This window comes from Tursiops truncatus, chromosome 11 (assembly GCF_011762595.2).
Source record: "Tursiops truncatus isolate mTurTru1 chromosome 11, mTurTru1.mat.Y, whole genome shotgun sequence".
Classification (NCBI taxonomy): domain Eukaryota; kingdom Metazoa; phylum Chordata; class Mammalia; order Artiodactyla; family Delphinidae; genus Tursiops; species Tursiops truncatus.
Window position 1 is genome coordinate 87,319,316 of NC_047044.1, and position 13,349 is coordinate 87,332,664.

The 13,349-nt window shown below is 39.6% G+C and overlaps 1 protein-coding gene and 1 pseudogene across 8 annotated transcripts in view; one reads left to right on the top strand and one right to left on the bottom strand.

Annotated features, from left to right (window-relative positions):
* PLEKHA5 (pleckstrin homology domain containing A5) overlaps nucleotides 1–13,349 on the bottom strand; it is a 237,136-nt gene that overhangs the window by 60,065 nt on the left and 163,722 nt on the right. For 6 of the 8 annotated variants that reach the window (XR_002176670.3, XM_019936827.3, XM_073788982.1 and 3 more), the window contains exons 10-12: nucleotides 12,290–12,757; nucleotides 6,771–7,236; nucleotides 2,811–2,894 (exon numbers count right to left, since the gene is read on the bottom strand). Coding sequence is in view for 7 of the 8 variants with exons in the window: in XM_019936827.3 (XP_019792386.1) it covers nucleotides 2,811–2,894; nucleotides 6,771–7,236; nucleotides 12,290–12,757 (1,018 nt within the window). In the remaining variant the exon portion in view is untranslated. Of the gene's footprint in view, nucleotide 1; nucleotides 1,020–2,810; nucleotides 2,895–6,770; nucleotides 7,237–12,289; nucleotides 12,758–13,349 lie in introns of those variants that run through there. The other 2 variants (XM_019936736.3, XM_019936743.3) reach the window with 2 other exon arrangements.
* LOC117314280 (ubiquitin-like protein 5 pseudogene) lies at nucleotides 3,931–4,473 on the top strand (annotated as a pseudogene).

Genomic DNA, 13,349 nt, shown 5'->3' on the forward strand with positions numbered 1-13,349 from the left:
TAAGAATCCAAACAGTGGAAAACAGATTAATTGTGGTCTTAAGTGACAGATATTAAACCAAGATTTCTTGGCAAGTATCCTCTTATGGTTGACATCAAACATAGTGCCTAGGCACTATGATGATAGGTCATACATAAATGCATAGATATCTAGAGAAATAGAAGGAACAGTATTACTTGGTAAGATACAGCAAAACAACAGTCTATTAAGGCATTTTCTCAGAACTCATGAGAGAAAATTTAAATCTTAAGTATAAAGAAGTGCAATGCCAAACCCCCCCCCACCATTATAAAGGTTTGTACATGAGAGCTGTTATTAAAATACATTTTAATGAGATGTTTAAAAATGACACCTAAGACTTTTATAGCAATAGAACACTACCTGCATGCCCAACACTCTATCTTAGAGAACAGAAGGTGAAACAAAAAGAATTAAAATTCATGTAAAACTTGGATGACATCTTCACATCATTAAGCTCAGTCAGTACCTGAGATCTATTAACTGCTTCCCAGTTATATTTTTAAATGTCACTGTTAGTGTTTTCACAGGATATTTTATATTGACCAAAAGACCAGTTTTTATTTTTAAGGAAGAAAAAAATGTATTTACTACACACAGAAAGTTTCCATGTGCGCATAAACCCTCCTTCCACCCTTGGCGGAGAGCAGAGAACCTTTTGGTTCCTGATTGGTTACTCTGATCTCTGAGGGGAATAAACTTTCAAAGGTAGATACAATTCCTTAACAGGCCAATCCGATATATTTTTTTGCGTTAGAAATGCAGTAAAGTATGGTCATTGGCAGTCTTACAGGCCATAAAATATCATTCGGTGTTTGACTGAGCTTTGTTATGATTAAAAACTGCACAGAGACCACAGGGAGACTCTGTTCACTTAAGAGCTACAGCTGTGCTCTTAAAACTTCCGAGCCAAAATGCGTTCCCGACACTGACTTGTTTTGCCGACAGCACAGCGTTACACTTAGCTCTCTTCTCTTCTGTTCATTTGCTGTTGCTCTTTACTTTCCATAAAAAAAAAATATTATTAGGGTCACAAATCATTTTTTAGAAAATGGAAGTATAGTTGATTTTTATGTTAGTTGCAGGTATGTGGCAAAGTGATTCAGTTACATATATATATTTTTAGATTATTTTCCTATATAGGTTATTACAAGATATTGAATAGTTTCCTGTGTTATACAGTAAATCCTTGTTACTTATCTGTTTTATGTATAGTAGTCTGTATCTGTTATAAATCAATTTTAACTGTTACTTGAAGTTACATTAAAGGTTATTGCCTTCAAGAGGAAAAAATGTCAGAAGTAAACCACAGTTACTATTGGATTCTCTGAGTATCCACAGAGAGGAGACAATAGCTTCTTAACAGTCAAAAGAATGTGTGTGCATGTGTGACTTAAAGAAGAAACTTCTTAACAGGAAAAGAAGAGATGCTTTTGCTCTGAGGCCAACCACATCTTGTGACCTCATGACTGTGAGACAGTCCATATCTTATGTCGTCATATCAAGCTCTAGAGGTCTTGCCAGAGAGAAAGGAGAGTGGGGTAAGGGATTAGATAGCCTAAGACCCAGAGGGATATGTGACAGAAATACTAAAAGAAGAAACCTTAAAATTCTTTATTACTTATGGAGTTAAAGAGATTTTCAAAAGCATGAAAGATTACAATAAGTTTGCTAGATGTTTAAATTTGTGGCAAAATAAAAAGAGGCACAATTGATTCCTCCAAAAGGAGGACGTGGTAAATAAATTTTGTCCTAAATATCCACTAGAGGGAGCAAGGTAGAAGAGAAACTTTCATAATATGATACTTAGCATTATCTTATGATTAAGGTCTGTTTGCCAGATCAACGATCTAATGTTTAAAATTTCCAACAGTTAAGAATTTTTAGTTATAGTCAAGCAATATCTATCGCCTTTAATAAGTAAACCACAAGCAGTTTAAAGCCAAGAAATCTGCCTCATATCTAAGCATGTAAGAGATGAAATAAAACAATGTTTGAAAAATACATAGAAGATAAACTTGTTTTGATTACTGCAGGAAGAGGATTTTAAGTAATGAACAACTATATGGTCCTCAAATCATATCTTTACAGAAATTAAGACTACTACTAGTATGAAAGCATAGTTCCCCTGATAAAAGAATGCCATTAAAATAAAATGAAGTGATGAAAAGTCACCTTTTCTCTTTAATTTGAAGAGTAATAGTGTCCTGGTAACATAACTCCTTTCCAATGTGAACAGGAATAACACTGACTATGAAATGATAAAGGTAAGTACTTGCTTGAACTTAGTATTTCTAACAGTCTCTCTTTCTCTGCATAAATATGTAAATCGGTTTCTTTTCTGCTCTAAGGTAGTTAATCTACATAAAAATCCACAGGAGAAACTTGACAGGCCTGTGGTTTGACTATAGACACAGAGTTGCTTGCTGGATTTGTTTCCCTAAGGAGCTACTCCAACTTCCGTTTTAAGGAAGAGGATATTAACATTCAATGAAGTAAAGAAACCCTCCCAGGTTATAAAGTAAAGACACCCTCCCAGGTTATAAAGATTCTGGAAAACAGAATCTTGTATTTAGGCAGTCAGACGTTCAGGGAAAGGTATCAGGAAGACACTGAAATGGCGACATGATTCCAAATCCTACTGACGAGCGTCTGTTCCACAAAACTAGTAATGGTTTTTCTCTGGGAGGCACCTCTCTGAAAACTCAAACTTAAAAGCTATGTCAGATGTGCGCTATCATGGGTAGCACATAAATAAAACATGATATGGTAAATAAAGATATCGTACTCACCGTTTTGCCTTGGAGGCTCTGGGGGCTAACGGACTGTAAGGTTAGGCCAGCTGGCATTGACCTCCTGTCAGGCACATACATGTGCTAGGAAGATGAAGGCACAGTATAAATTCTGTGGTCAATGTCAGTGATGAAAATTATATTATAAAATGCCATTTAAAATTGCTATTGGTGCTTATGAAAGAAGACAGATACTAAAACTTCAGGACTAAAATACAGACACTGATGAACAGAGTAATTCCATACAGTATGGCTCAGTGGTTCTCAAACTTATTGGTCTCAGGAGCCCTTTACATCCTTAAAAAGGAGATTTTAGTGACAAGAGTGGCATTATTTTACAGTTTTGCAAATCTCTTTAATGTCTGGCTGGATTTTCATATCTGCCTCTGTATTCGATCTGTTGTGATCATCTCTTTTAGGGGAAGTACATGAAGAAAAGCCACCTTCGATATATGTAATTGGAAAAGGGAAGAGAACTTGAATAGGTTTTTTGGATATTTGCAGATGTTCTTTGATACTGCACTAAAGGTCAAAAAGTGGTACTTTCTTAAAGGTTAGTTGCGAAGTGGTGTCTGAAACCGTATCAATGAACTTTTTGTACTCTGTCACACTGACATCCATTCATTGGTCTATTTGCACTTTAAAGGAATCTTTTACCCATCCATGATTTTGAGACATCAAACACTGGCCATGCGGCAAACACTGGCTCAGTGGGTTATGCAGATGTTCCAAATGCTGGCACATGTTAGTCTACAAGATCAGTAGCGCCTATCTGTTAATACCATCATTGACCTTTAAGCACCAGAGAGCTGTCAAGCTCACAGAGGCAGATACAAGATTTCCAAAATTCTGATTTTTGCTTGAAAGCTCAAATGTTGTGGTCGGTGACAGGTACTGTGGGTTGCTTTCCTTGAAGTGACAGGCTAACGTTTCACTCTGAGGAAGTGTCTGTCAAATACCAAGTCTGAACAACTATAGTTTGTCATTCGTTCTTTCAAGTAAAAATGGTGTTTCATTTAAAAAAAAAAAAAGAAGAAGAAAAAAAAAAGGCCTGGGCTCTGCACTAGAGTGAGAAGGTTGTGGCATCAGATGGTTCTGGGTGATTCGAGTTCCAGCCAGGATGATCGAGGTTGTCTGCAACGACCATCTAGGGACGAAGGTCCGAGTTAAATGCAATACTGATGACACCATCGGGGACCTTAGAAGCTGACTGCAGCCCAAACTGGCACCCATTGGAACAAGATTGTTTCGAAGAAGTGGTACATGATTTTTAAGGACCACGTTGTCTCTGGGGGACTATGAGATCCATGACGGGATGAACCTGGAGCTTTATTACCAATACAGCAGAATTTCTTCTCCCACCCTCATCCCACAACACTAGTATGGATGCTTGTTTGTTTTTTTTTTTAAATATTTATTTTATTTACTTGGTTGTGCCGGGTCTTAGTTGAGGCTCGCAGGCTCCTTAGTTGCGGCAGGCGGGCTCTTAGTTGTGGCATGCATGTGGGATCTAGTTCCCTGAACAGGGATCGAACCCAGGCCCCCTGTACTAGGAGTGCATAGTCATATCCACTGCACCACCAGGGAAGTCCCTAGATGCTTATTTTTGAAAACCCATGTTAATAAAAACTTAGAGGCTGAAAAACAAAAACAAAAACAAAAACGGAACTAGTTCTGCTGGCAACTCAAATAACCATTCAAGTGTTTTTCCCTGAGACAACTATTAGCACTTTGGTATGCAAAGAGAAATGCTTTAAGTACATTTCCCATTTCATCACACAGAATATTAAAATGCTATGGAATGAAAAGTCAAGATTGAATAAAATTATCTTTTACTGTTTCATCAAAGGGATTTATTTTTAAGGCAAGTCTGTGGCAGTGAAGCATTACAATGACCACTAGTATAGTCTGAACCATTCCCTTGACTTAGGCTAAGGTGCTAGTACTTTTACCCACTGTTGCTTTCGCACTATTAGAAAATGGTAACACAATGAATAATGCCTTATTATTATTATAAAAATAATTCTGAGTTTACTTACAGGCTCCCTGAAAGGGTCATGGGGACCCTCAGGTACCCCCCCAGGTACTCCCTAAGGGTCCATGAACCCTACTTTGAGAACCACTGATCACATCAAGGAAGATGATAGGACAGTTTGAAAGAAAAACTGGCAATGTTGGAGAAGTTTTTTGGGAGGAGGAGATGTTTAGTTGACTGGGAAAACTGGCTAGAGAGCACACACGCATCTCATACCTGCTGTTGTAAGAGATGATGAATTTTGGCCATGAAAACACTCATCAACCACGCACTGACAATTTGTATTAGATCAGATTTCTCTTGAATACTGTTACTATTTTTATTAGTCTTTGGATGTACGAAGTGACAAAATATTGACCTTTGCTACAGCAGAGTTCAAAGTGAGCTTTTTTTGGTGAGACAAACGAAAGCTTCCTCCAGAAGAAAATTCCTGATTGACTTAGTAATTTCTATCTAATGCTTATTTATGGAAAAATCAAGCAAATGCTTTATGCAATGATGTAACTGAAGGAGTCAGCCCATCGCAAGGATAAGAAAAGGTGCTTTTCAAAATGGAATAAAGCAAGGTGTTCTTTAGAATTAAAAAGAAAGTGACAGGAAAATTCCTTTTCACTTTAGGACAGACGTTGGAGACCCAGCTGCACACATAGGGTGACTGATCAAAACAACTGCTTCAGCATTATGAAGAGCTGATTGATGCAAAGCACTCGAATTCACTTCAAAAACTCTACTAAGCAAGGCTTATACCAACTTAAGGTGCAAATTAAAGTATGATCTCTATAACTTAATTTTTTAAAAAGTATATGTAGAGAATTCCCTGGCAGTCCAGTGGTTAGGACTCCTCGTTTTCACTGATGAGGGCATGGGTTTGATCCCTGGTCAGGGAACTAAAATCCCACAAGCCACGAGGCATGGACCAAAAACAAGTGGGCTTCCCTGGTGGTGCAGTGATTGAGAGTCCGCCTGCCAATGCAGGGGACACGGGTTCGTGCCCCGGTCCGGGAAGATCCCACATGCCGCAGAGTGGCTGGGCCCGTGAGCCATGGCCGCTGAGCAAAAAAAAAGTACATATATCAGTAAGCATTGTTACTTTAATATGCAATTGGGCACCTGAGGAGTATTTCAATATGCCATATCTTCCGCTGGTTAGAAGATATGGTTAGCACTTTTTTTAAAAAAAAATTAATTAATTTATCTATTTCATTTTTGGCTGTGTTGGGTCTTCGTTCGTGCGGGCTTTTCTCTAGTTGCAGCAAGCGGGGGCTACTATTCGTTGCGGTGCGCAGGCTTCTCTTGTTGCAGAGCACAGGTTCTAGGTGCACGGGCTTCAGTAGTTGCAGCACACAGTCTCAGCAGTGTGGCTTGCGGGCTCTAGAGTGCAGGCTCAGTAGCTGTGGCGCACGGGCTTAGTTGCTCCGCAGCATGTGGGATCTTCCTCGACCAGGGCTGGAACCTGGGTCGCCTGCACTGGCAGGCAGATTCTTAACCACTGCGCCACCAGGAAAGTCCTGAGGTTAGCACTTTTATCTTAGCAAAGAACATGAAGGGCCTGACATAAGACTGCAGGGATGCTAGAAGAGGGTGGGCGTAGCATTTGAGTGTATGAAGGGCCAATCAAAATATGTGTGGTCTTACCCTACAGAGAAAGCTGATGAGACATGCTATCAAGCAGGGAAGAATACATAATGCATCTGTTCCAAAGAGCTGCTCCTGAGGGATGAAGCATTGCAAGCTTAGGTTTTCTACATGAGATTCTGACACTGCAGAATACTCTTCCTTAATTTTTAAAACAAAAAAAGAGCTGGCCTTGCCTACCTCCTCCCCATGTTCTTGTCTCTCCCATTCAGAGAAAGAGAGACGTGCACTAGAAGTAAAACGCAGCATCCTTGGAGGAGCAGTGAAGCCTGGATGAACAGACGTCTTACCTTGGGGTGATGGGCCCGGTGCCTGCGGTCTATCGTCACATCCCCCCTCTGAATTGGTGAAGACACTTCTGATCTGTAGGTTCGCTGAGGGGAGTAGCCCTGATAAGCAGCTATGGAGCCGTGGGACGGTGATGTGGGGATGGAGTGCATTGTCTGGTCAGAAATATTAACCATGGTTTTAGGACTGGTCAGGGTGCCATGGCGAGGGAGGGTGCCCTGTTTGTTATAAAACTGACGCTGCTGCCACTCATAAAGCTGCCACATGGTGTCATCTCTCATGGATCTCCGCTTCTCTTCAGCCGCAGGCCCAGCTGTCTTGTCGTGAACGGAAGGAGTTACGCTGCAGATACTTTCCGGCCGGGTCTTGCTGTTTCTTGGGAGTGTTCTATAGCCTTCAGGGTAGCGGGCCACGATATGGGTTCTGTGGCTTGGCATATTTCTTGGTAATGTTTGGTAAGAGATTACTCTGAAATAAAAGAACAATTGGAATGTAAAAATGAAGGAGAGTTGTTTCCCAGATTCTAAATTAGAGTAAAATTTTTTTTTCCTCTTGGTAGGTAAAATATATACTTAGGACTTATTTTTTTTAAAGACCAAAGTATTATACAGGGTACAAGTGATTAATGAACAGATTTTAATCTTTTTATGAAATTCAATTCAATGGATTTACTATATTAAGTGAACAGCATCTATGTCACTCACATAAAAGACTATTAGTTCCACACAAGGTACAGTTTTATTGCAAGAAAAAAGAGTATTAAACTTTTTTCAGAAATAAGAATGTTCAAGATCTCATCTCAAGTCTGTCCTCATATCTTATTTGTTTTTATATAAATAAACTCCTAGAATCTCATCTTCACACATCTCACCAGAATAGTTAAATAGGGTTTCTGCGTGTGGATGGAACACTAGAGTTTTTGAGTTGTGCCTAAGAGTGTGAAGACAGGAAATGAAGGACTGCAGGTGGTGATGCTCTACTGTACCATGGCCTTCTGAGAGCATGACTGTTTATGGGAAGAAGTACATCAATCAGTACATTTGTGGCTTGAAGGAATAATTTCCCTTGATAACTTTTCTTAATTTGAGAAATAAAAATGACTTGAAGCCAAAGCTCAAAATTTAATTATTTAAAGACAAAATACTTCCAGTATAATATTTCAGACACAAAACTGCAAATCTCTGGAATTTTACAATGTTTTAATATTAGTGAACTTCATTATTAGTCAAGTGGGAAAAAGCAGTTGATCAAAAACCAGGAGGGCCAAGCTTTCATTCTTGCTTTCGCACTAAGTGCGGAGACCTTAGAAAAGTTACACCTCTGGGACTGAGAGAATGTTCAAGTGTGTGTGTGGCGAAGACCGAGAGCTCATACTCCTTTTAATACTTGGGGTTATCAACTTTCTGTTTTAAAATTTGTGCCAAAAGTATGAAAATTATTTTTAAAAAAACTTTACTATTCTATTGCAATGATATACTTAAAGATAAAAAGATACCCCTAAATAAGGAAGGGAGTAATCTTAAAAGTGCTAGAGTCCTTCACATGCTACTGATATCTGGCCAACTGAAACGTTTTGGGATTCGGCTTTCTCATCTAGAAGATGATTTGATCACAGAGTGGTCTTACAACTCTAAAATCCCATGTCTTACATTGTACTTGAAATACTTCCAATTTCTTCAACCATTCCCCTGAACTGAATTTCCTTCATCACGCTGATCATCCCTCAGCTTTTCAATGTCTTGATTTAAAACAGGCTTGCTCAAAATTTATCCCCGTCACCCTCCCTCCCATACCTCCATCCCAAGAACCACTACACAGGGGCCAACCATCTGATGACTTTTGGGCTGAAGTGAGGGAGACAAGTACCCAATAATACTCTGATATAAGCAGTAGAAAGAGTTTAATTTTTTGCTGCTTTCTCTTCACGTACATTTCCTAATTTTCCCCTGCTTGGTCTCCCTTCCTATTCCTACCTTCTCCGTTAAGCCAGAAACTGGAAAAAGTCCAGAGCTGGCAACCCCACAGCTATATGCTTAGGAAGCGTGTCAGACAGGGAGAAGATGATTCCATCCAAGAAATTCTGCCCTAGCACTCAAGCAACGTACTCCAATATACCTTGGTTTATTTGACCATTCATAAACTCAAGACATATTATAGAGACCTTGCTGTGCAAGAAGCTCTGGGTTAGGCATAGAACTATATCATAGAAGCATATACTGAGAACATAAATAATATTAACTTTATACCCTATTTGGAAATCTGTAAAAAGATCATATATAATCACATAAAGAGGGGACACACATTTTCGATCTAAAATACATGAAAAACTGCCTGTGGACTAATGTTTAAATTCCAGTTCCGAAAATCTGATTACACGAAACCCAAGCATTCATAACACGTGAGCTGGAACCTGTGGCAGAGTTGGATATTGAAGCTGAACACTTATCATGTGATCATTAACAACAGGCTATTTTCCTACCAAGTTTGGCTAATTAAGGATCACAAAGTATAAAAGGCTCTTCTGCCATCTTTCGAACTCCTTTCGGAGAATTTTAATGGAAAATCTGGTTGTCATCAAGTATATTTATTTTTATCCCATATACTTTCTACCATTTTGAGACCTCTTTTTTAAAAAAAAAAACTACATTCTCCTTCAGTGGTTTTCCCCAAAGAAATTCAAATGAAGCAAAGTGTGATTTACTTTTAAGGGAAAGCTTAAGAAACGAACTTTGTAAGTGCCTTCATCAGGTTTAGTGCTCCATTCATCAGCAGTTGCCTGTCAAACACCATGAAAACCCTGACCTGTGATTCTGCCACGCGGAACAATGGCTTAGGCTCCCGGCATCTGAACGGTGCCCGCTACTCACAAAGAAACTTTCAGGCTCTGCTCACAGATGCAGGCATCTACTGCATGACTCCATATTAAACCTCTATTCTTTCTGTCAGAACTTTAGGAATAAAAGCCAGCCTTTCATAAAGTTTCACAAAACCAATTATACCATGTATTACTCTCATGCTTCTTCCCACCAATAAAAATTATTTCATTCTAAAACCTCGCAACTGTTTCTTAAGCACGAAGTTCATATGATAATGTAGATGATCTATTTCAGTGATCCAAACTGGACGCCAGTCAGTGAAGCTGAAGCTGGAGGAGCAACGTGGAGAAAACTTTAGCTCAAAATAACCTAAGACTAGCCTTCAGAAGCTGCTGAAGGTCTGCAGTCAAAATAAAGAGCCTTTATGTGTGTTAATTATACTCAACCAAGGGCTTTAACAAGTGCTTGAAAACTAATACTTATGCTCAACAATTAAAAAAAAATTAACTTCCAGATACTGAACCCCTTTAACTATACCCATTCAACCTTAAGAAAGTATGATTTTATTTGAGGAAAAGTGCTTCTATTGAGAAGTGAGATTTAATTTGCTGGGTAGAGATGCAGCAAATCTTCTGGCTGGGATTTTTATTATTGTTTCCCTGAAAACAATTACCTTTATAAGTAAGTACTTTCAAACATCCTTTATAAGTACTTTAAAACATCCTTTCTTCCCCCACCACCGCCCAGAACTACCTCTGGCTTTTCTTCTAATCAAATTTTATTTTTGAAACAGCAACTGTTTCTCACAATTTGTCCCTTGAGAAAATTAGAAAAGTGAGCACCAAGGGTGGAGGAGAAGAAAACGGAAGTGAGCAACTGAATCACGGGAGTCGGATTTTGCAGCCCTGGCTGAGCTGCACTCCTGAGAGAAGAGACTGGCAGACAGCCACCCAGACCGGAAGGACATTCCACTATTACAAAAGTTCATCTCCTTTTAACCAAAACATTAGTAACTCGTTGTTTTCTGGTTTCCTACTATCGAGAGGTAAGAGTTACAGTAAGTCTTCAGTTAATTTTACTCTGTTAGTTCATTAAAGTACGTTATAAATCTTGCATCACCAGCTTCCCACCTAACAACACAACACAACATTTTTTCTCATCCACAATCACCTGCTTTTCCTCCGTTTCCTCTAGCCCTTATTTTCGGTCTCCTCTGCAGGCCCACCATCCTTTTTTTTCCCTTTAAATGTAAATGTTCTTTCTGATTTTCATCCTTACCTTTAAGCATATCTGATAAATGATGACACCCCAAATCTTATTCAAGCCCAGATCTCTCTCTGGAGGTACAGACTGCAGGCACCTCAGATCCAACCTGTCCAATCACTCATTACCTTCTCTCTTCCCAAACCTTCTCTATGCAGTGAAAGGCACCGGACAACGCCTGATGACCAGACCAAAAAGCAGGGCGTCATTCTTGATTTCCCCCAGCCGCTCAAATTAGACTTGAGTGAGACCAGTTTGCGATCAAGCACATCCAAGCACCCAACTAGCCTTGTCAATTATATCGTGAATACATCCCCTTCCTCTCCTCATTTCACTCATGCCAATAGTTTCTGAACTTTCTCCAATTCATTCTCCAGATTCTGCAGCAGGGATGATACTGCTGAAACACCGATCTGCATACATCTCCTCTGGCTTCTCTCTCCAGTCTCACTTCCCATCCATCATCACAGCAGTTGTGCCTAAGTCAGACTCATGTCTTCGGAGTCCTTTCCCAGCTCTATCAGTTCTGCATATGTAAACCAAGATAAGCATACCATCCTTCATATCTTGCCCCATATTTCACTTCCTCCAAAGAGGTTTTCCTGAACACTTAGGTTGTGTTGGTTGTCCCTGAAACATCTTCTTACAGCATCCTGTTCTTCCATCACTGTATTTATCGCCATATACTGTACCTGTTTGTTTAACTTTCTCCTCTACTGGACTAAGAACCTTTGTGAGAAATCTGGACTATATCTTTTCAGTATTTCACTTTCTGGCCCCATGATTACCATAGAGTAGTTATACTATAAGTATATGAAAGAACAAATGTGTACATGAATGAATAAATGCTTAGATGAATAAATATAATACTTAGCCATGTGCATTATGAGTTTAAGAAAGCCAAGGAATGAGACTGATAACTAGAGAGCCTAAGTCTTTCTGGTCTCCACGTTACATGTCTCAGGAGAGCTTTGTATTACATCAAGCTGCAGAAGCTACTAGTGGAAAACAGCAGGGCGGTGGGGAGAGTGAAGACAAGTTCTCACTGTGTGTGTGTGTGTGTGTGTGTGTGTGTGTGTGTGTGCGTGTGTGTGTACGTGTGCACGCACGTGTGCATGTAGGGGGGTGAGGCTAGGTCTTGCGACTTTCCTCATCCCAAACAAACATGATCTGTACCCACAGCCTATGCCTTCTCTTGTGCTGGGCCAGGGAGGATGACTCCTTGCTATTAGTAAAGTTGGGTGACAGAACACTGAGAGGCAGAGAAAAAACACTGATATCTGATTACCATCAAAAAAAGATGAGTAATGAAGCTGTAATATCTCAAACGCAATTTGAACTCAATACTTTGAATTGGTATCTCAGAAATCAGTCTCCCACCAACATAACAGGAAAGAAACCTGGGTTCACAAGGTTTCTTGTGAACATAACAAGACACTTACCCCCTGGTTTCTTCTTCATGACCTCTCCCCTTCTGGATTTTAATCCACTGTTCCAGCTGTTGCATTGAATTCGTTCTCTGTATGACTCGATCAGCCTCTGTGTGTAAGGGCCCTGTATTAGGGTGACTTCCACCTCTAAGGTCTGCCAGGCTAACATTGACCGTTTTGTTCTCTGAACTATTCACATTGACTGGCCTGTAGTGTCCAGTCTGACCCGGGCACGTTGACCCGCTCTCATATTCAGACGACAGAGAATTCAATTTTACACTACTAATTTTTGTTAAAGGTCTATCTTGGCCATCCTTCTGAAATCCATATCTTTCAGCTTCTAATGCCTTTTTTTCTTCATTTTTGCTCATTTCCTTGTTTTTCTGGTTATTTTGGACCTCTGGTTTAATTAGCACTCTATGGTTGGGAAAGTTATTGATTTCTTTAGTTGGTGCATTCTCAGATGTAATCTTATCCACTCTGAAATCAGAGAAGAAAGCCAGAGTAAATCAGATGAAGTAATGCACATGTTATTTCTGGGATTCAATCTAGGAAAAACATAAAATTACCTTCGACTTTACCAAAAAAAAACCCCGAAATGGTCACAGAGAAGTCTGCACAAATCCCCAGTATTGTAGTATGAAAACTCAAGTACGACACCAGAATGTATAAACAGAAAGAGGAAAAAAAATTAAACCTAAAATATACAGCGTATAAAGCACTAGAGGAAAAAAAGTGATGCGTGTCCCCACCATTAGAAATCTGGAAAGAAAGCAAATAAGATTGCCCTTTGACAGTGAAACCACAAAAATCCACACTTAAAAGACCACAGTAACTAGTCATTTGAAATAACATGGTTTCCAGCCAGGAGGGTTAACTCACCAGGAGACAAACATGACTCTGGTTTGTGGCAACGGAAATTACATTCTGATGCTATCAAAGATCTGAACCCTACGACTGATTAACTCTCTGTGTCTATGTTCAAGAGGACCTGAGTTTCAGGTAAGAGCTCTTGGAGCCAGACTGCATGTGCTCAGCTGACAGCTCTACCTCTTACTAGCTGCATTTTGGG